The sequence below is a fragment of the Acipenser ruthenus genome, chromosome 16 (genome assembly GCF_902713425.1).
Source record: "Acipenser ruthenus chromosome 16, fAciRut3.2 maternal haplotype, whole genome shotgun sequence".
NCBI classification, from domain to species: Eukaryota; Metazoa; Chordata; class Actinopteri; order Acipenseriformes; family Acipenseridae; genus Acipenser; species Acipenser ruthenus.
In genome coordinates this window covers 11,459,839-11,486,836 of record NC_081204.1, presented here as the reverse complement: position 1 = coordinate 11,486,836, position 26,998 = coordinate 11,459,839, and the positions used below count along the sequence as shown (strand labels likewise).

General features: G+C 37.7%; 1 protein-coding gene across 1 annotated transcript in view; it reads right to left on the bottom strand.

Moving 5' to 3' along the window:
* LOC117411976 (carbohydrate sulfotransferase 11-like) overlaps positions 1-22,552 on the bottom strand; it is a 42,365-nt gene extending 19,813 nt beyond the window's left edge. The window contains exons 1-2 of the mRNA XM_058988795.1: positions 22,174-22,552; positions 21,925-22,098 (exon numbers count right to left, since the gene is read on the bottom strand). Of these exons, the coding sequence (XP_058844778.1) occupies positions 21,925-22,018 (94 nt within the window). The 5' untranslated portion in view covers positions 22,019-22,098; positions 22,174-22,552. The remainder of the gene's footprint in view (positions 1-21,924; positions 22,099-22,173) is intronic.
* Positions 22,553-26,998: the final 4,446 nt, after the last annotated feature.

Here is a 26,998-nt window from a genome sequence, read left to right as displayed (position 1 = left end):
TATTGGTCAATGCATTCATGTTCTCTGAACCTAAATGAGCGATTCCTGGAAGGTGACATAGGTATTACCAACAAGGCCTGAATTAATCAAATACAGCGCATATATCTGAGGTCAATTCAGTACAAACACCAATAGTTTCTGTATCACGTTCAAGAATTCCAGTTTTCCCCTGTCAATTTGTAAGAGTTGCACTACATTTAGATTCAGTGATATCATTATTTTTTTAACATTACTAATGCCAAGTCTCCAACACTGACCAGTATACAGTACCCTAATCTAACAAGCCAAAAAGCAGTCAATCTGGATACAAGCCACTGGGCAGTTCTGAGAGAAACCAGACAGAAAGTGCCTTCTTAAACCTCTGTTCAAGCACAGAATCCTTAAAGAGCTAGAAATACAACAACATTACCCTGATTTTCAAATTTAAATAGGAATTCTAGTGACTAAATCCCAGCATTTTGAATCCAAGCTGATCAAATAACTAGCAGTATCCCAAGACTATAAAACACCACGTACTGTACATTGATCGTGCAGTATTTGATGCTTTGTTAATACCATTCTTGTGTATCTCAGCTCTGTTCAGTTCTGATCAATGCAACCTGCTCTATATAATATATTGATAAGGGGTGTTCAAACAAATGTACAGCTTATTGGATCATAAAGCTGCCTGCACCAAGAGTATATCATTCCCTATATGTGACTAACCATGTTGGCCTTTGCTTTCAGATCAGCCAACGACAGGTCACATGGTCATTTTAAGAACCTGATTAAAAAGCTAGGACGCAGGGCATTGAGCTCTCGAGCTCCTTCGCTTGATTTCTACCCGGAATGCAGAGACAAGTGAGATTTAATTTTGATCCGGACTTTTATTCAGCAAGCAGATTGGAGCCTACTTTAGTATAACTTCTTTTACATGAAGGACACTCTATACATGAAAGTGCAGCGCTAGGGTACAAAAGCATTCAGTTTCATTTCCAGGACACAATACCCATTTGACTAGTTTTACTTTTAGAACAGATTGCAAGTGCAAGCGAAATGGAAGTCAAAAAACCCCCCGCCTACCCACATGACCGCACACACAGAAGAGAGACAAAACAGGTGACAAGGCTGACCACATACTGTAAGGCTCTCGTTTCACTGGGCCTAGGACAGAAGCCGCATAGAGTTCAGGATTATTGGTGATTTGAAAGCATTATCAATCTGACTGCATAGTGGCTAGCAAAACAGTGTAATGTGCAGGGCTAGTAATATAAATTTAAGACTACAGCTATGGCCACATGTTTTGCATCACCTAGAATTTTAGGATTTAGACACAAAAAACAATTTAGATATTTTATTTGGTTTGTCTGTTTTTTGTTAAGTATAGGGACAACTACAAACCAGTATGTAATTCAAAGTGTTAATGTAACATTATTCAGCAGGTTTCATTCGACTTTATCAACCAAAATTAGTTAATGCTATATGGCGATGCAAAACTTTTGGCCATAGCTGTACAAATCATTATTTTTCTAATATAAAATACACATTACATTTTTGATTATTTATAAAATGAAGGAAACATTTGGGGGATCGATTTCTTGTCTATGATTTTTTGTTTCAAAGGCTGGAATACATTGTTTGTGTGTGTGTGCGCGCATTGGTGTAGACTAGATGTTTAAGAGTCAATCATAGCAAACTTGGCTATCCCTTTTCAATTATTCCCACAAGACGCAGAAATCAAACTAGGTCACAACTACAGGGAAATGGGTTGAGCAGAAATGGCAGCCCACCACACTAAACTCTGCAGGACATAACTTAAAAATGATACACAGCTGTATTGTGCAGTGCATGTGTCTATTAATCTTCATCATTTTAACACAGGCGGATTATAGTGTACCTGTAAAGTGCTCGACCACTACTGATTCCAAACTGGTTCGGTCTCCCCATCATTTAGAGGCAAATGTTAACAAAGCAGGTCAGCAGTTTAAAAACGGAAAGCACCTAACAGAGTTAGTTGTTTACAGAAAAACATGGAATGTTCGTTTAAAGGGGATAAACACAATTCGAATTTTCTGAAAAACCTGCTAGCCATTCCTTACAAAACACCCCAGGATTTTTTTTTTCTTTTTTTTTTTTTTACACTTTGCAGAAAGCCATTCCATGAAGATGATTCATGTCTTGATAAGTGATTGATGGTATGTAATGGAAAGTTGAAGACCACTTTTGTGGTAAAGGGTCTATCATAATACACAGAAGTTTGAGGATCAAAAATTCTCTCTTTCCCGATCCAGTGTAACAAAATATTACATTTTTTTTTTCTTTATAAATTTCCTTCCTTACAACACAACACCCCATCCCATGCCCCAAATATATGAAGACTCCTTGAACCAAATTATATTGGATCAATGGCTGGAAAGGTCTGACAATTACACACAGTCTACAGGCTCACATTGTGACACGCCATCCAACAAATGTTTTATTTTAATATGGCCGCCACATTTTAACAAGTATCTTGCAACTTACTAGACACTTTAAAATAGTTAAAACAGAATGGAAATTCTCTGATCAAGTCAGATTCCAATGCACTTGGCTTTCTAACGTGAACTGTTTGTTAAGCGCATTGCCACAAAGCACTGTAACTTAATCCAAGAATGCTCATCTCTCTGGAGGAAAGATCTAACTTTTCTTTCTGCACAGCCAGAAACGTTCAACGTTCAACGTTCAACGTGTCTGTGGTTCAACCAGAACTATGCTGGCTGGCTCCTGTCAGAGGCCTACTCCATAACACAATCAATGCTGGACTAGAGACAGATACCCGGCTGCTTTTAATTGGGATGTACCTGTAGAACACAAGTTGGTAGGACTAAACCTGGCACAGAACACACTAAATGATTCATTAACAAATATTTAGGTATTTTTGACTTAAAATATGCACAAGTGAGGAGCCTAACAATTAAAATTGAGAAAACAGCCTTTGCTTGAAGTTGTAATCCTGTATTCACTTCAAACTAGTTAGCAATGGCTTCTGGTTGCTTTCACAGTAAGGAACTAGTACAACGAGTAAATTAAATAAATAAATAAATAAATAAATAAATAAAAATAAAAATTTGCAAATAAATTTAATTCAAAATTAAATTACATTGGATCTGTACTTACATATATCAGAAACCAATCAGAAGCCCCATATTTTTATGCAAGTAGGGAACAAACATGCAAAGCAGATACTTACAAGTCCCCCCGAGTGAAAGAAAACAAAGTTGCAAATTTAAAGTGCCAAATTATTTGACCCCGTTTTCCACGCCAATTTACAGTCTGATTTAAGACTCCTCACCGCAGCAACTCCCCATAACATCAAGAAAACTGAAAGATCAGCAGGCTGTCAATCTACTCTACGCCCTGGAATCGTACCCTGGAGAACAAGAGGCAGCCCTGCAGGTGTTCGCTTGAGCACACCAGGTGCCTGGCCTCCCTGACAGACAGGAGCACCAGACATAATATGCATTCCCAACTCCCCATGTACACACACAAGCACACCTTTACTAGGTGAGATACTCAGGGACGTGAAAGCAGTACTAGCAGCAAGAGGAAGCTTGGTGTAACCTAGATGCTCTAGCAGAACCACTGCAGACAAACTGTAGCTCATATCTGGACTTCTTTAAACAACTGCCCTGCTCCGACATATTAGGATAAAGCAAACTTTAATGTGATCTTTACAGGATACTTATTGGATGCCTGAGATTCTTTCATTGACTTCTACTACCATTCCAGTTGCACAATCCAGCTCTTCTTCAAGTGCAGACACCATCGTGCTAAATTAGCACGCAAATAGGAGGCCAGAAGAGCAAAGGCAATTTGATACACAGCAAGGGGTTTGCAAAGCCTCTCCTTTTTCATTACTGGGGAAATCTGTTGCGAATGTTTATTGTATCTGGAACCAGATTTTAAAGAGCTTTAGCAGTTTCTGAAATGAAATGTTTGTCAAACTTTAGTACCTTTTCAAAAAACTAAATAATAATAAAAAAAAAATACAATTTTTTTTCTGCATCTCCTAGCAGCACTCCTCATACAATCTGCTGACTTGTTTCTGTTATGTTAGATGGACCAAGTCCAGGTTTTCTTGCTTTTGAAGCGTTTCAAGATGCGGCCTCCTAACCCCAAATTGGAGGGGTTATATTACAGCAATAAATTTTGTGATAAGTGGCCACTCCTTTTTGGATTTATACATACAATCGCAATTATGTTGAAAAAGATATTACAAGGATATGTAGAACAAAGCAGAAAGCTAGATAAAAGTAATGTGTTCTGTTTTAAGCCCTAGAGCCTGTTCAATAACACAAAGCTATATAAACATTGAGGTTTGAAAAGTCATGCAGTCGGAAAAAAAGGGTTTAAAAAACACAAAAGATTTGAAACCTTTTATAGCAAGTTTCTTCACAACTGGAAAAGCATGACATACATCTACAGTAAATATACAGGGCGTCTCCACTGTATTGCCCTTGTTGGTGACATTCATACATTGAGGGATATAATAAATACTCATGTCACCTGAATCCATTTGAGCTTGGATGTAACTTCAACCTTACAAGCGGTTTTCAATTACCAGCAGGTAACCACAATGAAATATTAACCACATCTCAAATTGAATGGGGGCTATTGAAATACCCTAAAACAGAATGGAAGATCAAAATACCTTTAAATAATTCAACTGAGACCCTCCTTTATGTTTTCAAGCTTTTAAAAAGATAAAGACTGAAGAAACAAGCATGTACTGTTAGAGAACGTCCCCGTCCCCCCCCCCCCCCCCCGTCCCCCCCCCCCCCCATATGACCTTGGTATGGTACACAAGAGATCCAATTTAAATCAGTGGTTCTAAAAAGAAACTAAAGTTCTGGAATTAGACAAGCGTTTTGACGTACGCACATTAAAAATACTGCTGCGGTCAACTAAAGTGTGGGTTTGTCGAGGAAACCCCATTTAACGTATCCACAGTAGTTGATTTCTAATTCTCCTCTCAAAGTCAATATTTAAATTGGTAATAAAAACATAAGATGGAATATCAATGACACTTTGAATGAGATGGAGTGTTTATTAACTTTACTGCATTATTCTCACCAATATAAAAACCTTTACCAGAAATACAAATGATGTGTGAAAAGTACTTACATGGGTATCATTATCACAGACTTTCTATACAACAGAACGTTTCAAACTCCAGAAACAAGGGTTTAAACTAAATTACCAGCCAGCTTTACTGACTGACTTTTTCCAGCACAGACATTTTCTGACTATGTAATGTAATGCAGCAGTACAATGGTAGCATTCATTATTATACCACTCCAACAGCACAAATTAAATCACGGAACTAAACAAAATACATTTAGATATACAGGCTGAGACCATTTGTCAAAACTACTATTACAGCACTCATGGGGTAATTCTGTATTAAAGCTGTCTTGAGAAAAGTCTTCCCAGATGTGGAAGAGATATCCTCTTCAGAGCCTCATATGCACTTAATCTGTGATTTCACATGGTTTGGTAGAAGAAAAAAAAATCTGGAGTACTATTCCTAGTAACTATACAAACTGTTGGGAGTCTCTTTGCCCTGTATCAAGGACATCTTGAAGACTGGGAGCCCACGGATTTCCCATCTGAACCATGGCCCAAGATAAGGAGCAGCAATATAATCACAATGAATCCTGATAGCTTGCCTTCCTCAACAAAGAGCACTGTCTGTGGATCATTTCATGTCCTTAATTCCCATCAGGACAACGGCACAACCGTAGGTCTCCTTATCGTGAGCTCGATAGATTTAGGAGAAAACAAAACAGAAACTGTAAGATTTGTAGCGAATTATTTGTACCCGATACATAACCTTATGTATGCTTCTACAAAAGAATATTCTACTTTTCATTAGGATGAAAGGTAAATTAAAGTGTTTAAGTGAGGAATTAATAAAAATTAATTGTTAAATTTGATTGTTATATTGCATCGTCTAGTTTGGAGAGGGCTCATTAAAATTCAATCAAATGTTTATTGTGTTACCACCCCACATCCATACCAATTGCATTGAAACATTTCAATTGAATGCATGGTGAAAATGTATAATTGATCTGACAAATTTCTCTGTACATAATTTAAATAATTTCAGTGCCAATAATTCTTACAGCAGGAAAGCTGTCTCATTGGAAATGACAGAAGTGATTTTTCACCATGCTGTAATGTTGTACATCATTTTAAAATATGAGCAAGGAATCTCCACTGTAAGAATATCCAGCAGCAAAAAAAAATGGGATGACAAAATGGAACACATTACAAAATTAAACACACTACATTAGTTAACATTTTTCCAGGCTGGATTTCCTGATGTTCCTTAGCAAAATAACTGGACCCCAATCAAAATAATAAACTCACCCATAACTTCAAAACACTAAATGAGAAGGAACAAACTATATAGTAAAAAATCTTTGACTGAAGTTTAGCGGAAAAGATTCAATTTCTGATTTTGTTTGACCTTTTATCAAAACTGAACATTTGAACTTACATTATGTTGCACACACTGCAATGGGAGTTCTCTAGTGTTGAAATCTGAACAGAGGTGAAACATGAAATGCTATTTAAGTGAATAATTTTTTGAATGTTATGCAAACTGACGGCTATGGCCTAAGTGTAAAAGCCAATATGTTTGTGCCGAATTACAGTGCACACAGTGCTGTGTAACAGAGCTAAAACAAAGTGTGCCTGAAGAGTTGAACAAACTCAAATTCAGTATTTTCCTTGGTTAAATACAGCATTGTTCTGTTACTGTAGGCTTTACACTATACAGACTGGCGCTAAAACAAGTGGAATCAAGTCCTGTAAAATCAGGAAAAATTCAGGTCAGTCAGAATCGACAGGACAAAAGGTCAGGGCAGACAAGACTTTCAATAGTGGGAAACTCAGCCTGAAGTTACTGCTTGCCTTTAACCAATGTGGTGGACTTGAGGTCACACAGCTGAAGTTGGAATACAAAATACTTTATGTAGTGAAACACAGTACAGAAAGAAATACAAAACACCCACAGTAATTACGACTGTGCTAACTGCTTCAGTGTGATACAATTTGATGCTGCAATCAACACCAGACACTCACTCTATTACAGTTATTTCTAGGTAACATTATCTAAAGGCAGTGGCACCGTAATTAAAATGTAATTCTTAGGTTAGTAATTTTCTGGCAGATAAATCTGAAAGTCTGCTAAAAGGGGAGCCAAATAAACCGAGACACACAATATACAGCACCAGGGCGTGTGTTCTGTTGCCCGGTCACCGTTTGCTTATTTAATGTTCCTGCATTGAAAGAAAAAGAAAAATCCTGTATAAATAAAACAGCAAGGCTGAAAAAAGCAAAAACCAAAAGATTAGAAGTAATAAAGCATTTAATTAAAAGCAGATTTGGAATCAAGATGCTTTTCATCCCCTCCCAAACAACCACATTTAATTCTTGAGGAGTGAGAGTGGAAAGGCGCTATATAACAAAATAAGCTCATCTCTGCACAGAGCTCTGCATACAGATCAAGCTTGTTGTAAAGCAAATGCAACACACAGCATGCTCTTAAAACAATGGCAAACCCGATCACATTTAGAAGGCTTTACTAAGAGGAAAACCACGGGTCGTTTTTCTTCCCAAACAATTGTTTCACGTAGGACAACCAGTAACTGCAGGTCTCCCTGGTTGCCAGACCTCAAATGACGAAAAGCGTCATTGACGCAGACAGCACAGTGGAGTGACATCAACACATGAGAATGCCAAACACATGAAGAACAACGTCTCTGGGGTAACCATCGTGCTAAATTAGCACGCAAATAGGAGGCCAGAAGAGCAAAGGCAATTTGATACACAGCAAGGGGTTTGCAAATGATTCACAGCAAGGAGCTGGGATTGAGAACGTTCTGTACGCTGCTCATATGAACATTTCCATTTTTCACTTAAAAAAACTGCATTAATGGCACGAGGTTAATAGTAATTCTCTCCGGGCCTACTCAAGTTTAAAACACTTTAAACAGCAGCTTTCGTCCTTTAATCTATGGAGCAGTTGCCTACAAGATGACAAACGGACAGTAGGGACATTTTCACAATGCAGTTATCCTGCAATCTGTATATCTTGAAGCTACAGCACTAAAGGAAGGGACTGGTAGGATGGGGGTGAGACAGGGTTTTCATCCAACTGTCTTTTTCCTTTTATAAACTGGTCAGTTGAAGACAACATTGGTCAATAGGCATTCATCCAATAATACCCCAAGCACAAAATCTAAATAATGCACGTTCTACCCACATTGAAACCACAAGATTCCCAAGCCTGGCCAAGGTAAAACCAGGACAGGCACGAGGACTTTTTTTAAAGTTAAAGCTCAACAACAGTATACAAAAAAAAATCCCATGAAAAAAAGCCCTCTCCGCTATGTTACATTCTAGTTAGAATTAACTCTGCATCCTAAATCCTAATCCCATCCTCATGCTCCAAACCCATCACTGCAGAAATTGATTTCATGCTGCATCAAGTATCCCTTACATGCTATGGCACACTAGCTCTGGCTTTGACTCAATGGAGCACCTCACAATGAAAGCAGAATGGGTAGCAGTATTAAGGCATTGTGGTCTGGCAGGGGACTGAGAGCAAAGTGATGCCGATTTCAGCTTTGGCTCAAACTTACACAGCCATTAGACAAGTGAATACACTTCCTTAAACAGTATTTTAGTCATGCTATGCAGGGGGAAAATGACAAAAGTAAGGCAGGGGGAGGTGGGGAGGTAATAGGCGAAACAGTTGACCACATTATCTGCTTTTGTACTGCTGCTGAATAAGCAGCCAGTATTGGAGTTTAAGTAGTGAACTGATTGTGGATATTTCCATAGTTTTACTTATTCTCAAAGGTCCCACATAAATCAAAAATGTTCAGACAAGACAAATGTGTGCGATTGTACAATGGTTTGATTTAATGTACTATAGCTTTTACAACAACCACGATCTTTGGTTTTTATATTTAAACAATTATCTGGGTGTAGCAATAAATAAATAACTAAATGTGAATTTGGCTTTAGTCTTCTAAATAACGTCCCCATTTTGGCTGTAGAGAAACAGACTTCAAAATGACTTCAAAAGGTTTATAGGGAAATGACAAGTCAGTATGCATTATAAAAGCATATCTTAAACTACTTAATTGACAATAGCATTAGCTGAAAATATATGTATGTGAGACTTTACCAGGTTTCACCGTAAGTATAAGTGTTTGTTAATGTTGCCACCGCCACTAAGAGCCATTGCATACAAATCTTTCCTGCATACAAATCTTTCAAAAACACTGGCGTCACACCAAACCAATGAACATCATCTTATGCCACACTGAAAGACCCATAAACATGTTTTAAATAATGGTTTTGTTATGCTTCCTTGTAGAACCAAACCTGGAGACATCACCCTAATACCAGGAAAGAAAGAAATCCTTAAAATAAAAAGGGGTGAATAAAACGACAGACTGTAAAATACAAAAATGAGAGCAATCACAAGCAAGTAATCCCAATGACCTACATCCGCATATTGAAAGAACTTGTAGTACATCCGTACAAAGACAAACAAGTTTCTCTCTATATATCCCCAGACCAATGTTCTCAATAACTTCTGCTATAGATGGTTTCATTATTCCTGTGATATGTTAAAACATCTGTTACTGTAAACTCAGGATGTGCATTCTTTATAAGCACTGAATGGCTTTAATTACCAAAATAAGTGTCCAATCAATGCAACCGCCAGATTACAATATAGGTTCCATACATTTACTACTATGTAATACATTCCTTGTAACTGAAGTCATAGCCACCCCGGTTTATGTTCAAAATGTAACACTACAAAAATTAAATTTAACGATATGTCAACTCAACACTTGCACCAAAAGACATCTGGGATCCAGAACGCAGGGTAACCAAGTCCTCTCCCTCACAAGCCACATGAATGCCTGCTGTTGAGCGACTGCAACTCTTTCAGCATCTAGGAAGACATGTGCTTGCTGACCAAATTGAGGAATGTTTCTCTAGACACTCAGGCCTGCCCTTGTGTACTTAACTGTCTTGACAAGCTTGGTGTCACCTTGTCTTCCTGTTTCCACCTTTTTCAGAAGATTTATGACAGAATACAATTGTTCACACGCATCTCCAAAAAAAAAAAAAAAATTAAAAAAAAAAAAAAAGAGTCTTACTGGACAATGCATTAAACAAATGTCATTTTAATGTTGTAAACAAAACAAAACAAAACAAAACAAAACAAAACAAAACACATTTCACTTTATATTTTATTGGTTCTGAGATCTGTGCCAGGACTGAATGTATTCCATTTAAATCATGCAAGAAAAACTTGGCAACTCTGTCAGTCCTATCTACTCTATCTATTTAGTCCCAATACCACGTGATTTAAACAGAACGAGGAAAGCTGTTCAGCCCAGTCCAGACCAGACCAGGATTTCACAGACAAGCTCAAAACAAGCACAAAGGCACTTAAAGGCAGATTTAGAGAAAAAATGGTAACTCATAATTGGAGTAACAGAACCTAAACACCATATAATAGAAAAGGGGCATGTACAAAATCTATTAAAAAACAATTAAAATGACATTGAAGCTACTTGCTTATTCATCTTTTAGCACCATACACTTTTATTCTACACATTGGGTTCGATTAAACAGTAGTGGATCTGATACTATTGCAGACAAATACACACAAGCATCTCACAGGCCTGGTAACTGTTGAATTTCATAATCATGGCCTTATTTTGATGATATTGTCAGTATTTAGATAAGTCACTGTTCAGATCAACTGAATAGCCCCCAGAGTTACAGTAAAGAAGCATCCTGTCTGCATTGAACTTCAGGGAGCATACAATAGAATGGTCTCCAAGAACCGACACATTTTGTCTTGTAAAACCAAGCATTCTTTTGTCAATTCATAGCACTATGTACATTTCATTGTAGGGAGACAGAGGACCATCCCCACTGCCAGCCAGTGCTGGTGAATTCCTGGCAGGGCTGCTCCCATTTATCACTCACCTGCATTTCACTGCGGCTACACAGGAAGAAAAGAATCTGCTGCTTGTTTTTACTGGCTACCATTTGAAGTTTCTAATTAAGGGCATAAAGGGACTTCTGTGTTTTGGTAAATGAAAGAAAATGAGAAATTCACAGCTGTCTTAAAATAACATGTTTAAAATCATTTAACAGTAAAGAAACAAGTATAATTCTCAATGGGTGGACTAAAATGCATTTGATTCCAGTTCTGACTGGGATTACAATGCTTGTACGATGTATAGGGGCACTTAAGACCCAAATGGATATTTCTGCACACTTCAGTGGAAATCTGGGATTCTTTTTTTTTTTTTCACATTTATGGACACCCAGATTTTTACATCACCACTGAACTGGCAATACTCCGAGCAATGGCTTTTGACAATTAACACAATATACAGTATTCTGGTAAAGCCATACAGCAATATTAGCTCATTTAATGACAAAAGCATTCAAAAAATTGCTTTACAATCTAAAAGTCCATAGGCTGTAACAATGTTTTGTTTTCAAAATATAATAGAAGTCTGTAACACGCACACATAGACACCTCCACTATACTCCCGTTGCCAACCTCCAAAGAGTAAGCATTTACTGAATCAAGAAAACGTGGTGTATATATGCTAGGCTGTCAGTTTTTATACAGATATACATCTACTGGAAAAGCAATACTGTACTACAGGAGAAGGCAAGTCTAGCCCTGAGCCAGTTTCCATTATTGAAGGGTCTTTTTTTTATACAGCAGCACTCCAATGCACTGCGCTCAGACTCGTGCTTATTTCAATATTTGAAATCTCCTACAGTGTGGACTCAGCTGTGTTCACAGAAAAATAAATATTTTTGCAGGGATATTACATGAGGCTGATCCAGCTCCAACAAAAGAACCAAACAACAGATAACTAAAAAATGTAACAGATGGACAATTATGTACCAAGTATGTAGTCCTACAAAATCCTCACTTTCTTTAAATGGTATAGCAGTTTAGTCATCACAAAATGAGCAATGCAATACAATGGGCAGTCTCTGCTTAAAAGGAACCTAAGTCTTTATTTGCAGTCGCCTTTGCAGAAATATGTTCTGGGGTAAAATGAAGCACAGCCATTCTTCTTGATATTCTTTGGGGTACCACTGCATTTGAGGGACAGATTCTTTTTAAAAAAATCTATTCACGGATACCAACATATTTAGTGACTACAGGGCCCAAGTGGGAAAAACTGGAAGATACATATGGCGAGTTCTCTCAGAGAACTTCAAATCTTTACCTCCACACTTGGGTTATTTTATTTTCTACAAAGGAATGCAGGGAACAGACCTAACTTCAGTTGACCGTGGTCAAGTTTGACATGGCCAGTCAGTGCAAACAGCTCATGCTCATTACTAGAATACTTCCACTCATACTCACAGAAGCACATAAAACATGGAATTATCAGACTACAAAATGACCTACCTGTAAAACAGTCAGACAATTCTTTTGAGAAAAGAGGAAGAGATATGAAAGCCTAGCTCCAGACGACTGCTGTCTTTAAAATATAAAAAATAGGTCTGACTAGGAGGTCAATCATTGACATCTAAAGCTTGGAAGAAGTATTGAATTTGTCACAGTAAAGAGCTTACACATCAATGGTACGGAAGCTAAATGGCTTGATGATCAACACAGCTGCTTTCTGTCTGGTTTTAGACGTTAATGATATTCTTATTCTCAAGCCTATCACACGGCACTTTATACGGTTCTCTCTAGGGCCGATTCTTGCATGCGATTTCAATACTCGCCTACTATCTGTTTAATGCCCTAAATGGTCCTTAAATCTTAGAGACATGATACTAACTGGCATGTTACACGACTGTCTCTTGCGTACGACTATGGGTTTTTTCATATTTTATGTATTTCAGAAAAACATGTTTTGAAGCATTCTGGTTGGAATGGAAAATCAGTTATAAATTCCTTCATCATATTTACAGTGAACTTATTATCACAGCAGAGATCGGAGATATTTTTAGTAGTTATGAAACAGACTGATGCTTGTGGGCAAACTGCTGCTACACACAAAGCCTGTGGTTAAAACTACGTTTACTGGTGGTTAAGGTTACTTCACTGACTGACCAGCTTTCTGCAGCGTGGTAATATACAGCATTACAGAGCCGTGTCAGCTATGGCCTCTGCTTCCCTGCCAACCAAGTCCTGTGAGAGGACCGGTGTGCTTGGTCGGCCTGGATACATCCTGGGCAATGCAGCCTTTGTCTCTTCGGTAAGCAGAGAACAACCACCTTCACTTCCCATAAACCCTCATTTATTTACTTGAGGTATTGACGTTGAGGCAGCATAAACCGGAGTCGTGGGTGTAAATGGAGTCTTTAGTCTCAGAATTGAAAGCGGCAGAATTTCAAGTGCCTATAACAGGAAGGGATGTTTCACGGCTTTTCTGAATCAACAGGCAATGTTTAGATTAACATAGAGAAAGAAAGGACTCCCTAAACCCAATAATGACATCCTTTCAGTTCTAGTTGGCATGTACCAAAGAAGCATTTTATTTATTTATTTTACCAGAAATAAACTAACAAAAACAACTGACTGTCTTACTTTAGCTACAGAGCGTTTCACTTTTTTTAGAAGTTAATTAATTAGGTCAAATGCATTCATTATTTTCCGTGAGACATGAAACGGAAGATTATGTGTGTACAGCATTTGTGCAGGTTTGTGAAAAACATTATCAGCAGAAAGATAACTAATGCTTGAGTCATAAACACTATATAGGAATCCTTATCGTGACAGAAATCTGAGTGCGTAGGCACAATAACAAACCAGGTTAACATACAGAAAGCTGCTTGACAATTTCCGGTGCAGCAATTTTTTTAGAGCAACAAAAAGCCACTACCATATCAAGTTTAAGGAAAATTGTATGAGCTACAACAGTGTCTACAAACAGTATATACTGGAACCAAGCATAGGCAGCTAAACTTAGTTCAGACTAAAATGCATAGCAAAAAGCAGACAGTATAAAATAGCCCACTTTTACCAAATTAATTGAACTATGCAGCTTCAAATGTCATTTTAATTGCTGTCTGACTATTTGATGTCATTCCGAGTGGTTCTGGGTTTTTTAAAAATTGAGCTGTTAGCATTTTCTCTATTTCCCTCAACCTGGCTCCGAGCTTATCTGGAGTATACCAAATATTGGAACAAACAGCGTTCCTCATTTCATTCATATAGTTTGACAATGTAACATTTAAACGGTCAGCCCTGTTTAAATGAGTGGAAAAAGTTCAGTCCTGGCACTTAGGATTAAAACAGATCAAAGCCAAAAGGCAGGTAGAGAGAAAAATGGAAGTAACTCAATATTGGAGCAACAGATCCCTGAACACTCAGAAGGATATGTAACTTATTAATTGCACCATTATTCATAGATAGTAGTTCTTTCTCTCTCGTATACTAATTTTGTCTTTTTTTACTCTCTTAAACAATATAGGGTGGCTCAAATAAACTAATTTTCACTGCCAAATAAACAAATATTTGTTTTTCCTTTAGATGACTGTCACAAACGATTATCAGTCATACTTCTCAGGACAATAAATAATCAAGACTAATTAAACCAATAACTTCACTACCGTGCAGTTTTATTTATGTATTCATTTTAAGGGTTACAACTATCATTTCAATAAATCGTTCCCCACAAAGAAGTCAGAGTGGATAGTGTTTGCTTCACTGGAGCAGGCTGTCCTTCCAGCTCCATCACCAAAGGGTTGATTCATTGATCTCCGTCAGAGGCAGTGTGAAATCTGGCATGGTCTACACAACCCTGAAGAACACTGCAGGGCTCACAGGCTGTGCCAGCGCCCAGGCGGGCACTGATTAATGAATCAGCCCCCAGTTCTCTTCTCAATGAGTACTCTAGACAGACAGAACCAGCTAGACCTAAACCAGGCTTTTCATTAGAAAAGCCAGGGGCTCTGCAGAACTCATGTCTGTGCCACAGTGGCAGTTCCAGGTTTAGGGGCTCACATGGTTTTCTAAATATTTTTTGGACAGCCGGATGGTTTTGAGAATAGAAAGATAAATACGGGAGGGAAGTTTCTTGGAGTAAACAAATGGCAGGTTTCATCACAGCATTAATTATGCTAACCCTACAGACTTGGCCTATCCACACCAGCTAATTATTGTGCAATCAACACACCTTGAAACCACATTAGTGCTAATCACTATAACAGTTTTCAAAACTTTAATTGATTGTGCCTTATTTAGATCGCAGACAAAGGGTACACGTCTCATCTGAATATGTAGGTTTCCCATACATTACAGCTTCTGCTCCTGGTTCCAGAGGATTTAAATAATAAAGTGATGGGAACTCTGAGACAGGATTTTTAACTCTGTGCTTGTCCATTGGGATACAGAAGTTCTGTATTTATTCTTGAGGTATGGAATGCTGTTTTTCTTAATGTGCAAATATGTGAAAAGAAATATCTTTGTACAAAAAAAGTACAGCGATTGTTGAAAATATGAGGAGGAAAATAACGTATACTAAAATAAAAACTCAAAACAACTAAAACCCTATAATAAGCAATCACCAGCCAGAAGCCCTGGGGACATACTTGCAAGCACATGAACTCTCTATGAGGAGGCCCTGTTGTATTTTGTTGCAGAGTTTTCTACAATAAACTGTAAAAAAAAAAAAAAAAAGTTTAACCTATAAAGCTTATTGCTCAATCCTGCCAAAGACTTTGTAATACCCAAGCTGTTTTTGGCAGTTTGAGTAAATTTGAAAAGAAACCTAATCCCTTCAGAATCACTCTTCAAAACTGGCATAGCACACATATATGTATTCATAACACTTATCAAATGTGCTTTGATAATGTTAAATATGTACACTGTACAGAATAGATCCGATTACCGGAAAAGCGGCTATGACAAGTAAAGGAAATGAAAACTTTTCGTTTCTAGCACGTTATGACATTGTATTGTGAATATGCATGTTACGTCAGTTTTCAAAGTGGTTATAATAGATAATGTACAGTACACTTATTCAGTGTGATCATGCATTTATGCAGGTTTCATTAATGCTACACAGTGTTCAATTTAAATAAAGCCTTACTGATATTTTAACGCCTTTTTAATGAAAGTAGCCTCTTTCTGCTGTGTTTAATTCACTGACGGAAGGGAAGTGGCAGTTTGGACATATTGACACCCACAGGACTCTTTCCCTGTCAAGTCCAGACACAGAAGGGATGAAAATGACCCACAGGAATGTGGCACACAGAGTGAAGATCCATGTCAAAATGCCTTGTCTGATAGTTAAGCTACTAATCATACAGGAGATACAGAATGGGCACCCTCAGGCAATGCTTTTTCTAATTGCAGACAACAGCGACGTTTGAACCTCTTTCAGCTTAAAAGCAGAAGTACGCCAGGATTTGCATTGGAAAAAACAAATAAACAAATAAACTCAAATATATTCAGTCAGCAGTTAATTTACTAAGGCATACATTTTTCAGTCCTCATGTTTTTCATTTATTTATTATTTATGTACTGTATTAATTAACCAATTTGATGCATCTTTTCAGTTCTTCTGTTTACACCTAAGTTAAGTAAAAGGACTGAGGGAAAAGCTCACGGCCACACAGTCAGTGGTAAAGCTGAACGCAAACACAGGATCACTGGTAATTATTTGCTCTTCACCGGTACATTGTTCCCTAACAACTACAAGTTACTGGGCCTTGCCTTGTGTGTTCTACCCACATTCCAAAACACTGGTGAGAGAGCAGCACAATGCCACCTTGTTATTTTGAGTGAGGGATCATGATGCAAAGACTTACAACAATTGTTTGTCACTTAAACCACATGTAAACTGTGTTATACTGTATTGTACAGTGTGTCAGTTCTATGCTACCCATACCCCAAAGTGGATATAGGATAGTGCAGTATTTATTTTATTATAATTGAATGCAATATTGCATATGCACAGAAGTTGTATGTTATACTTTTGTAATAATTGCAATGCTTTTACATCAATATACTCTTTGAAAGGGTAGCAGTTTTTGGTGCAGTATGCCAGTTTACTCACTAAATATCATATATTACTATTACTGCTATGCAGTTGCCACAGAAGAGCAGTACACTGCATACAATAAAAGGTTAAGGAGTAGCAAGTCAAACGAGCAAAAACCCAGGCAATCAGTTTCCATTAGGGAGACCATTAGAATGTCACAAGCTGTACCCTTCATTCCTGGCAACAGCCAGCGAGAATTAAGCTCTAGTAACAGCAGAAGCAAATCGGCAGCAAGTCATCGTGAGTAATACCTGCAAGTAAGCAGCTTAAACTGTATAACTGAATTTCCAGGTGTCAGGGTACAGTATTGTAGCAAACCACTCTGGGCAGTATTTACAGTGCAGTCAAGTAACAATTCTAGCCTTCAAATGTCCCCCCCCCCCCCCCCCGTTTTCAAATAAAAGTGGAAGCCGTTACATATTTGCATGGATGCCAGTTTGTCTTACAGCAGTATGCATCCAAGCAAACTCAGAGAAGAGCAGACATCAAAAGACAGATCAGACACGCAGGTTGTAAGAAACCTGAATAGAAGCCAGACCTAAGCACCTGCCAGCAATGCCAGCAAATTACATTTCTTAATTATTAAGGACATCCGATAGCTGTGACCAGACAAGAGAGAAACTGTCCTATTTACGGTATGTCTAATACATGCAGATGCCTCCTCGCTCCCCCACCTCCCTCAGTTATTTTCATCCTTGAATCGTTTCAGAAGAATGCAGTAATAAGATGTACCTACGAGTGGAAGGATTTGAATCACAGTCATTTCATTTTGGTGTCTGGGACACAGTTATAAAAAAACATAATCTGGTCTGTGATCTACGGAGATTTCTGATGTGATTAAATCTCAGTTTGCATCAAATCTAAAGGCAGTGTGTCTGACCCACACAGCAAATCTGTAATACGGATTTAGTTAAGCAGGCTAGCTGGGAGAGAACTCAGTCAATTCATTTGTAAATTTCAATAGCAATCACCAAGTCAACCCATCTCTAGTCCAGTTTTTTAGCAAGTTGTAATAAAAAATATTGGCTCTCTGATATTTGCGGATAAACTACACTCAAAGCAAGTTAATTACTAGTGTGCTTTACTGCTCTGTTCACAATGCTACCATTGTGTTGGCATTCTCGAACCACCTCTTTCATGGTCCCCAATGTCTCAATGGGTTGAAGTCCAGAATGTTTTATGTTAAAACAGTTGGGGACTGTTCTAAGTGTTCGTTCCAGTACAGGGAAGGTTAAGGCAAATTGGCCCCTCAAGACAAGTTTGCTATGGGAATTTTACATCAGGGCTGTTGATAGAGGCTCAAGCAGTTGTGTATAAAAGTTACATTCCTCAGCAGATTTTAACATTTTTAAAAAGTTGCTTTATATAAAAAAATACCAGGTTTACCAAATAATATCCTTATTCCAAGCTGAATTTCTGTAGTGCGGTGGTTTGATAAATAGCCACTAGTGGTTGTCAGCTCTGTCTTCTTTGAAATTCTGATTTTTAATAAAGGTCGTTCCCCCCTCCCCCTCCCATTTACTTACTCTTAGTTGCCACGGTTTCAGATGGGGCAGAAAATACTGCTGCACACCCCTAGTGTTCATTTCTAAAACCGCCTCCCTTCAGAAATGCTTTTTTTTTTTTTTTTAATGATTCAAGGAGAGACAGCAATACAGTAAAGCAGCGTTCTTCAATTTATCGGCCCGCCAGAGCCTTCCTTCTGACCCGTCGGATGTCAGCTGCGGTGCTGCCAACTGGGCGGTTTTTCCGCAAAATGTGGCTGTTCTTAATTATGCTTTGCAGGAAAATCACTTTTATTTATGGGGTTTTAATGTGAAACAACTGCACAGGCTTTTAAATCGTCCAAGTCTTTACTTTCTCATTAAAAGGCAGAATGAAGAACGCTGAAACGAGAGCACAACATTAATAAATGACTAGTCTGTATTAATGTTAATACAATTACAAATAGTGATTGTAATAAAGTCTGTCCTGCATTTATTCTGTAAATTACAGATTAATCGCTTATTAAAATGTTGCACCGTCGTTTGCATGCAGTTTCATTCTGCATGCACCAAAACACTTGCATTAAACCAATTTTACTACTAAATGGCAAGCAGGGATCAATCATTCTTAAAAAAGAAAACGGCGGGGGGAAAAAAAAACCCTAAATATAATAATAATATTCAAGTTATATTTACTAACCCCTAAAAGGAAATACTTAATAAATTAGAAAGCTACTTGTTAACAGTTAATACAAAAATGGACCACTTAAAACTAGCGTTTCTAGTGGCAAACCACACCGCCATTTCAACTGTGGATTATTGTCTGCGATCTCAAAGACATCCAGTTGCAAATTCATTTTTATTTTTTATTATTGTTTCTTACAGGAAGAAGCAGGCAGGTTTTTGCAAGAGCAGCTGCCCTTCATTACAAATGCTAGTTGCAGATACGCACGGTTGAAAGGTCACCGCTATCTACAGGGTATTTGTGTCCCCCAACAAGCGATATTAACTGACCACACACCACAATACAGGAACAAATGATCACTTCACTTCATCTGGTAATAACCCTTTTCCTTCCTTGTTTACAACACTGTACGTAAGCTATCTTCATCCAATAAACTTTAGTCACACACTCGATAGCCGATGCATATTCATTCCCATTCGCGTCAGTACACTCCATAATCTAGCGTTTAATATCTTTTTTTAACAGTTTACTATTATTTAAATGTAATAGTTCTAATAAAATTAGCAGTACTAGCATACTACAGTGAAATATTTGATTTGTATTATTAAATGGCAATCATAAATCCATACGCACATCATGAGCGCCCTGTGCCCCACCTTTGGACATTGCCCTCCAGTGAATGTCATTGAATACCCCTGCAGTAAAGTACCCCTTTAATTTGTATTATGAAAAGACACACAAAAGACTGCAATCACATTTTTGTAAATCTATGCCATCATATTGACATACTGAAAGACACTTAGACAAACATTGTCTTTCTCAATGTCTTGAACCAGGGAGTGTTTTATACTCAGGGGAATACTGACTTCAACAGCCACATTGCTCTAAATGTCTTTTTAAAAAAAAAACTGTCTCCAATTTCCTGTTGCCTACTTCCGGTGTACTACATATAAGCCATCACCTTCAAATCACATTTAAGATGACTGTTACATTACCTTGAAAACAGCAGTAATTCTACAGGTGTACCCGCAAAATGATAGATAGATGATAGATACTACAAGGTTTCAGATGAAGGCCAGTTCACACAAAGGATCAACCAATAAATAACAGTCATCCAGGAATTATATTTTAATAATAAAACTTAACAATTGTGGAACATTGCAGCCTTCCCCGACACAGACATTTAACACAAATAAAACGCGCGGGCATGGCACATTAAATGCCAATGGATAGTTTAATCTAAACCAGAAAAAGTTGTTTCCAAGATGAACAGCACAACCCATCTTACTGAATGTGCTTCAGACTTGAAGAATGTCGCTATAAACTGTATTAAACAATAAACTGGCTTACAGAATGCAGCAGTCTGTACAGAAATACATTTTATGTCACCATCCTCACTGCTTTGGAAAAAAAGCCACGTATAAACAGTAAATGGCACTACATTTTAATTAATTTGTCAAGTTGAGACCGAGTATCGACAGAACTTGTTTAAGAGACAGCGTCGTGCAATATACAGCAATCTAAATTAAAGAACATTGCTGAAACAGCTGCATTTGTATTTGTACAAGTAAAAGCGCTGTCATTTACATCAAAATTTAGTTTAATTTTGGCTTCATAATAATAATAATAATAATAATAATAATAATAATAATAATAATAATAAAGCAAAGTTTGATTTATGCATTGAGGACTATACATCCTATACATCATCTCCACTGGTGTCCTGCCGCTGCCTGTGAGATCTGCGGTCATCCTTACAGTAAAAGTTTAATAGCCAGGCATTTCTGCAGACCTCCTCTCGCAATACTCCACGCTGTAATACAAAATGCATCAACCAGGAGTTCTGAATAGGACACATTCCTGGCGTTTTAAATTCGAATGTGTATCCGCGGACTAAGGCACGAGTACGTTGAAGAATTCGCCTGTATGTATTGCTCTTAAAATGGGTCACAGGTGACCTCAGCGTTTTCGGTACGTGGTTTGTGTAATTAAGCACAGGTGGGACGAAATACGTTGTTTGGAAATTCAACAGCTATACAATGGAAGCGGTGTTTTCAGCTTTGTTTATAGTCTGCCTTTCAAAACACAAGCTACACAGGTGTAACTGTGTTCTTTGGGACGGTGGTGTTGCACATTGTATTACACGCTTATCACAAATGTATCATTAACTCCAGCAACATCGCAAATTATTTAAAGTCAGATACAGTGGGCACTGTCCGTTTTCACTATTTCAAGACAACTATACTTTTGAGTTTAAAGCGGATTAAAATAAAGGTAGGCTGAACTTTGTTTCAAAGTCAGCATTGTGACACGAAATTGCAAGTAAAAGTTTCAAATGGAAAAAGATGAGAATAGGGTAAAGCAAAAAACATCATGGAAAATAATATTTACACACCGTATCAGCATGTCTTTAAGTAGAAACCATACAACCTGCTGTTTTATTTAGAACGTTGATTAAAAACAAACACAGACAGAAATGCACTTTGAGTTGGTTCTAACAAAATCATTACCAGCAAAACGTTTTGTAACAGTGACAATGTTGCAATGCTCTCGCATAAATAACGCTGTTACATTGTAACGTCTTCCTATTTTCAATGTGAAGCACATGGCAGCGAGAGTCACTTTTATAAAGCAAGCGATACATTGAAACTCTTACCTGGGTTTGAGTTACTTTGGAAGTAAAAAATCACAAGGACAAAAGACCCAAAACATGTAGCCAAAACCAGCCTGCAGATTTTCGGCTTCCTCATCCTGATCCTGCCTTACAGATCACAGGTCCCGGGAGGTGAAACATACGAACTCGGGTTTGGTTTTTTGTGTTTAGTTTTTGCTGGAAAAAAACAAACACAACTTTCAGAACACGTAGCTTAACAGTTTAACCACTTGAAAACTCCATGATCCCTACCATAAATCTCTTCCACTCAGCAACCAGCAGCAAAACGTAGAAATATAACTGAATCATCCAGGGGGAGGTACCATCTGACCACAGAACGGTGATTACCACAAACGCGTTACTCTTTTGTTCGCCTGTGTTTGCTTTCACTTGTGTCCAATGCTGTACTTTTTAAAACGTCGCCGTGTTTTCAGTGATTAACAGTTCAGTCCCTTGCAAAAGAATGTGGATCCAAATTTGCGATTGAAACAAGGTATTAGCTACGGTATCGTTCTCCCCTGTTTATTATATTAAAGTGCTCATTGAATTCAATGCACGAGTAGTGGCTCAAGGTGGCTGTCGGTATTGCAGCTGCTCCACTGAACAGTTGTTAAAGACACCCAGCTTTTGGAACCAATCAGAAGTCCGTGTTTATAGATAGCTGTCACTCATACAGCGTTCAGTCATGTGTGTGTTCCGGCCGATAACTTTGCTGTGGTAGAAACGTTACTCTTCAAATCACTGCAGACCTGTGTAATTACACCGTGTAACAATTTTTTTTTTTTTTTTTTTTTTTTTTTTTTTTGATTCCTGGGTAGTAAGTGTTATTTCCTAATTGCTTATGCCTCAAAAGTATATAAAATGGCTATTATTCCCCACAAACTTTGCTTTTGTGACCAGGACAGTGATATTTTGAAATTTACCTATTTTCCAGAACATTCCAGATAGATTCAGTGCTGAGTAAACTTGGAGTAACTTCTAGAACTTTCTAGAACTTTCCAGTAATATAAATAGTAGTATAAATACAGGGGCCTTAAGCCCACCAGTTCAGTTTAGTTCCAGCTGCCTAAGTGGATACATATCTGCATTTTTCTGAGATGGCATCAATGTGACCAGTCTGTTCGAGGCAATCGGAATCGCCTGTAACCAGAATGAGTGGCGCCTCTTCATTGACAGCTCATCCAGGAGCCTCAAAGCCGTGCTGCTCCATAATGGTAACAAGTACCCGTCTCTTCCCCTGGCTCACTCGGAGCACCTCAGAAAGGATTACAACAGCATCAAGACCTTGCTGGACGCCTTGAAGTATGATGAGTATGGCTGGGAGGTCATAGGATACTTCAAAATGGCGGCATTCCTGATGGGTCTCTAAGGCGGTTTTACCAAGTTTCCCTGCTATCATTGCCTTTGGGACAGCAGGGACACCAAGGCGCACTACCACAGGCGGGACTGGCCACAGCTCTGTGGGGAGGAACAACGTCAAGTGGGAGCCACTGGTGGACCCCCGGAAGGTGCTGATGCCACCACTGCACATCAAATTGGGCCTTATGAAACAATTTGTCAGAGCTCTAGATAAGGAGTCGGCAGCCTTCAAGTACCTTCAAGACTTCTTCCCTAAGCTGTCTGAGGCAAAGGTCAAAGTCGGTGTCTTCGTCGGACCACAGATAAAGAAGATCCTGGAGTGCAATGAATTCCCCAAGAAGCTCACTAGTAAGGAGAAAGCGGCTTGGAACAGCTTTCTCGGAGTGGTTCGGGGCTTCCTGGGCAATCACAAGGCCGAAAACTATGTGGAGCTGGTTGAGACTCTGGTGAAGAACTACGCCACAATGGGCTGTAGGATGTCCCTCAAAGTCCATATCCTTGATGCTCATCTTGATAAATTCAAGGAGAACATGGGAGCGTACTCGGAGGAGCAAGGCGAGCGCTTCCACCAGGATATACTGGACTTTGAACACCGCTACCAAGGACAGTATAACGAGAACATGATAGGAGACTACATTTGGGGGCTGATTCGTGAAAGTGATTTACAGTATAATCGTAAATCTCGAAAAACTACTCACTTCTAAATCTTTTGTAGTCATTTTTGTATTACTTAGTATAAATACATGTTAATTTGGATTCATATGTTGTTTTATTCTGACTTTATGTGAACGAAAAGACACAAATTCGTACAAATTGTTAGTATTGGAAGGATTAAAACTAAACAGAAGTATATTATTATTATTATTATTATTATTATTATTATTATTATTATTATTATTATTATTAAGCCAAAATTAAACTCAATTTTGATGTAAATGTCAGCGCTTTTACTTGTACAAATACAAATGCAGCTGTTTCAGCAATGTTCTTTAATTTAGATTGCTGTATATTGCACGACGCTGTTTCTTAAACAAGTTCTGTCGATACTCAGTCTCAACTTGACAAATTAATTAAAATGTAGTGCCATTTACTGTTTATACGTGGCTTTTTTTTCCAAAGCAGTGAGGATGGTGACATAAAATGTGTTTCTGTACAGACTGCTGCGTTCTGTAAGCCAGTTTATTGTTTAATACAGTTTATAGCGACATTCTTCAAGTCTGAAGCACATTCAGTAAGATGGGTTGTGCTGTTCATCTTGGAAACAACTTTTTCTGGTTTAGATTAAACTATCCATTGGCATTTAATGTGCCATGCCCGCGCGTTTTATTTGTGATAAATGTCTGTGTCGGGGAAGGCTGCAATATTCCACAATTGTTAAGCTTTATAATAAAATATAATTCCTGGATGACTGTTTTATTTATTGGTTGATCCTTTGTGTGAACTGTTATTATTATTATTATTATTATTATTATTATTATTATTATTATTATTATTATTATTATTATTATGTGTTATTTCCTCTTGTCAAATAAATGTGAATATATACTGTAAGCATTCTTAAAGAACAAATTTATTTGTAATTCATTCCATATAGAAGGTTAACTAATACTTAAAAATAAATGTTGCACCTCCTGTTGTTATTATTGTTTAACATTTTGAGAATGTGTTCTTATTTACTTTTTCTAACTTCATCATTTATGCAGTAGGTCACATAGTCTGATTTTGAGCAGCCAGTAGCTAGTCCTAATGTATAAGAAAAATATTTAAAAACCATAGCACTCCATTAGGAGGCAGTGTGGTCCAGTGGTTAAAGTCCAGGGCTTATAGTTATAACCAGGTGGTCAGCGGTTCAAATCCCACCTCTGCTACTGACCGACTCACTGTGTGACCCTGAGCAAGTCACTTAACCTCTTTGTGCTCAATCCTGCAGATGTTAAATCAATGTCCTATTGTAAGTGATTCTGCATATAGTTCACAACCTACCTCTTAAAACACTTAGTGATGATGGTCCACTATGAAAGGTGCTATATAAAGATATTAATATCATTGTTGTAGTTGATACATATTGCAACGGCATGCTGTACATAACTGCATAAAACACAAACCTCTTTATACTGTAATTGATCTGTTCTCAAATAAAACAAAGTATCCTTTATCCCTGTTCACAGCGTTTGTTTAAATGATCTGTAAGCAACAGGTGGCAGATCTGTCATTGTTTAACCTTTGACAGCTTTTTTTTCCTGATAAACCTTCATTTTAGGGAGAAGCAAGTCATTTTCTTGTCACATTACCACAGGATCACAGAACTACTCAGAGTTAAGAAATTACAAAACAATAGTGAGGTAAATAGGACAGATGCACATTTTATGTCACATTACACTTTTAAACAACTTCAGGAAATTATGAGACTGGAATAATAATACACACATATTTGAAAATATAAAATTTATTTGAGGTCATTCATCTTTAAGTCTTATGTCATTCTGAGGTCAAAAGATTTAATGGGAGAGTAAAAGTGAGGGCTAAATAATGACACATCAGAAATCAGACCAGCACTGTGTAGCAATGTGATCGACGAACAGGACTCAGATCCACAGAGTCAGACTAGCACATGTCTTAAAATGGTCAGTTTGAAGATATAGCAATTGCATCACTGGGATTTAAAAATGTATAGAAACAGATACCTATAATAATGCAACAATTTTAAAAAATGGGTTGAAGCAGTCAGACTAAAGGCATGCTATGAATCCGACCAAACTTTATTTAGACTTGTTGGTATTCTTTTAATGTTTTTGTACCGACCCACTCACTCTAACACCACATGCACAAAGAATTTTCATTTAGGAGCTCCTAGGTAAAATACATTTTTTTTTTGTTCTCCTCTTAGTTGAAGAAGCAAAAAATATAGCAAACTACGCCACAGATTAAGATTTGTGAATAGGGCTTATGCAGATTAGAATGAATATGGGAATTACAGGATTTCTAGATTCAATCCACACAGCTGCCTTGCTGGCCTAGATATTCACTATGACAAAAACTTTTGTACATAGAGGGTTATGGTATTTGTTGACAGTAGTGTGGGTTCAGTTGTTTATGTACTTTTTGTATAAATAACTGCTGACCACGCTTACTTTTTTCTAACATTTTTGAACCATGAAATGTCTTGGTCAGTATCTAATACAATCATAACTGAATGAGCGGGGCCTGTTTCCATTTTGCTTGAGTCATGCATTTCTAAAACAGATGAAGTGGATGGTTTCAGGGTAGGAATTTCATGGCAAAATAAGGGAAGATAAATAAGTGCTGGGGGTGAGCTGACTGGAGTGATTCTCAGTATTCCAGATCTGTCTTCTGGAATAGTGAGCAACATTCCGGATTCTTCTTGATTAATTACTTTACGAAGGAATCGGAGAGTACAAAAAACAATCCATTCAAACTTTAACACTTAATCATACATTCTCACTGATAAAGCTATTAAACAAAGTCTACAGTACACTGTGCACAATTATAAGATCAAAAGAAAAATGTTCTTGTCCAGTTCCCAGTAGCTGATTGTTCTCAAAATATCAATGATTCAGCATCAACAACATGACAAGTTAACCCATTCCATTCTGAAGAAGTGTCACCTATTCTTTTTCCTAAGTCTACTTCCATTTCATTTCCAGCTGTGTCCCCTGGTTCTGGTTTCTGTGGTGCGATCAATGTATTTGTTATGGTT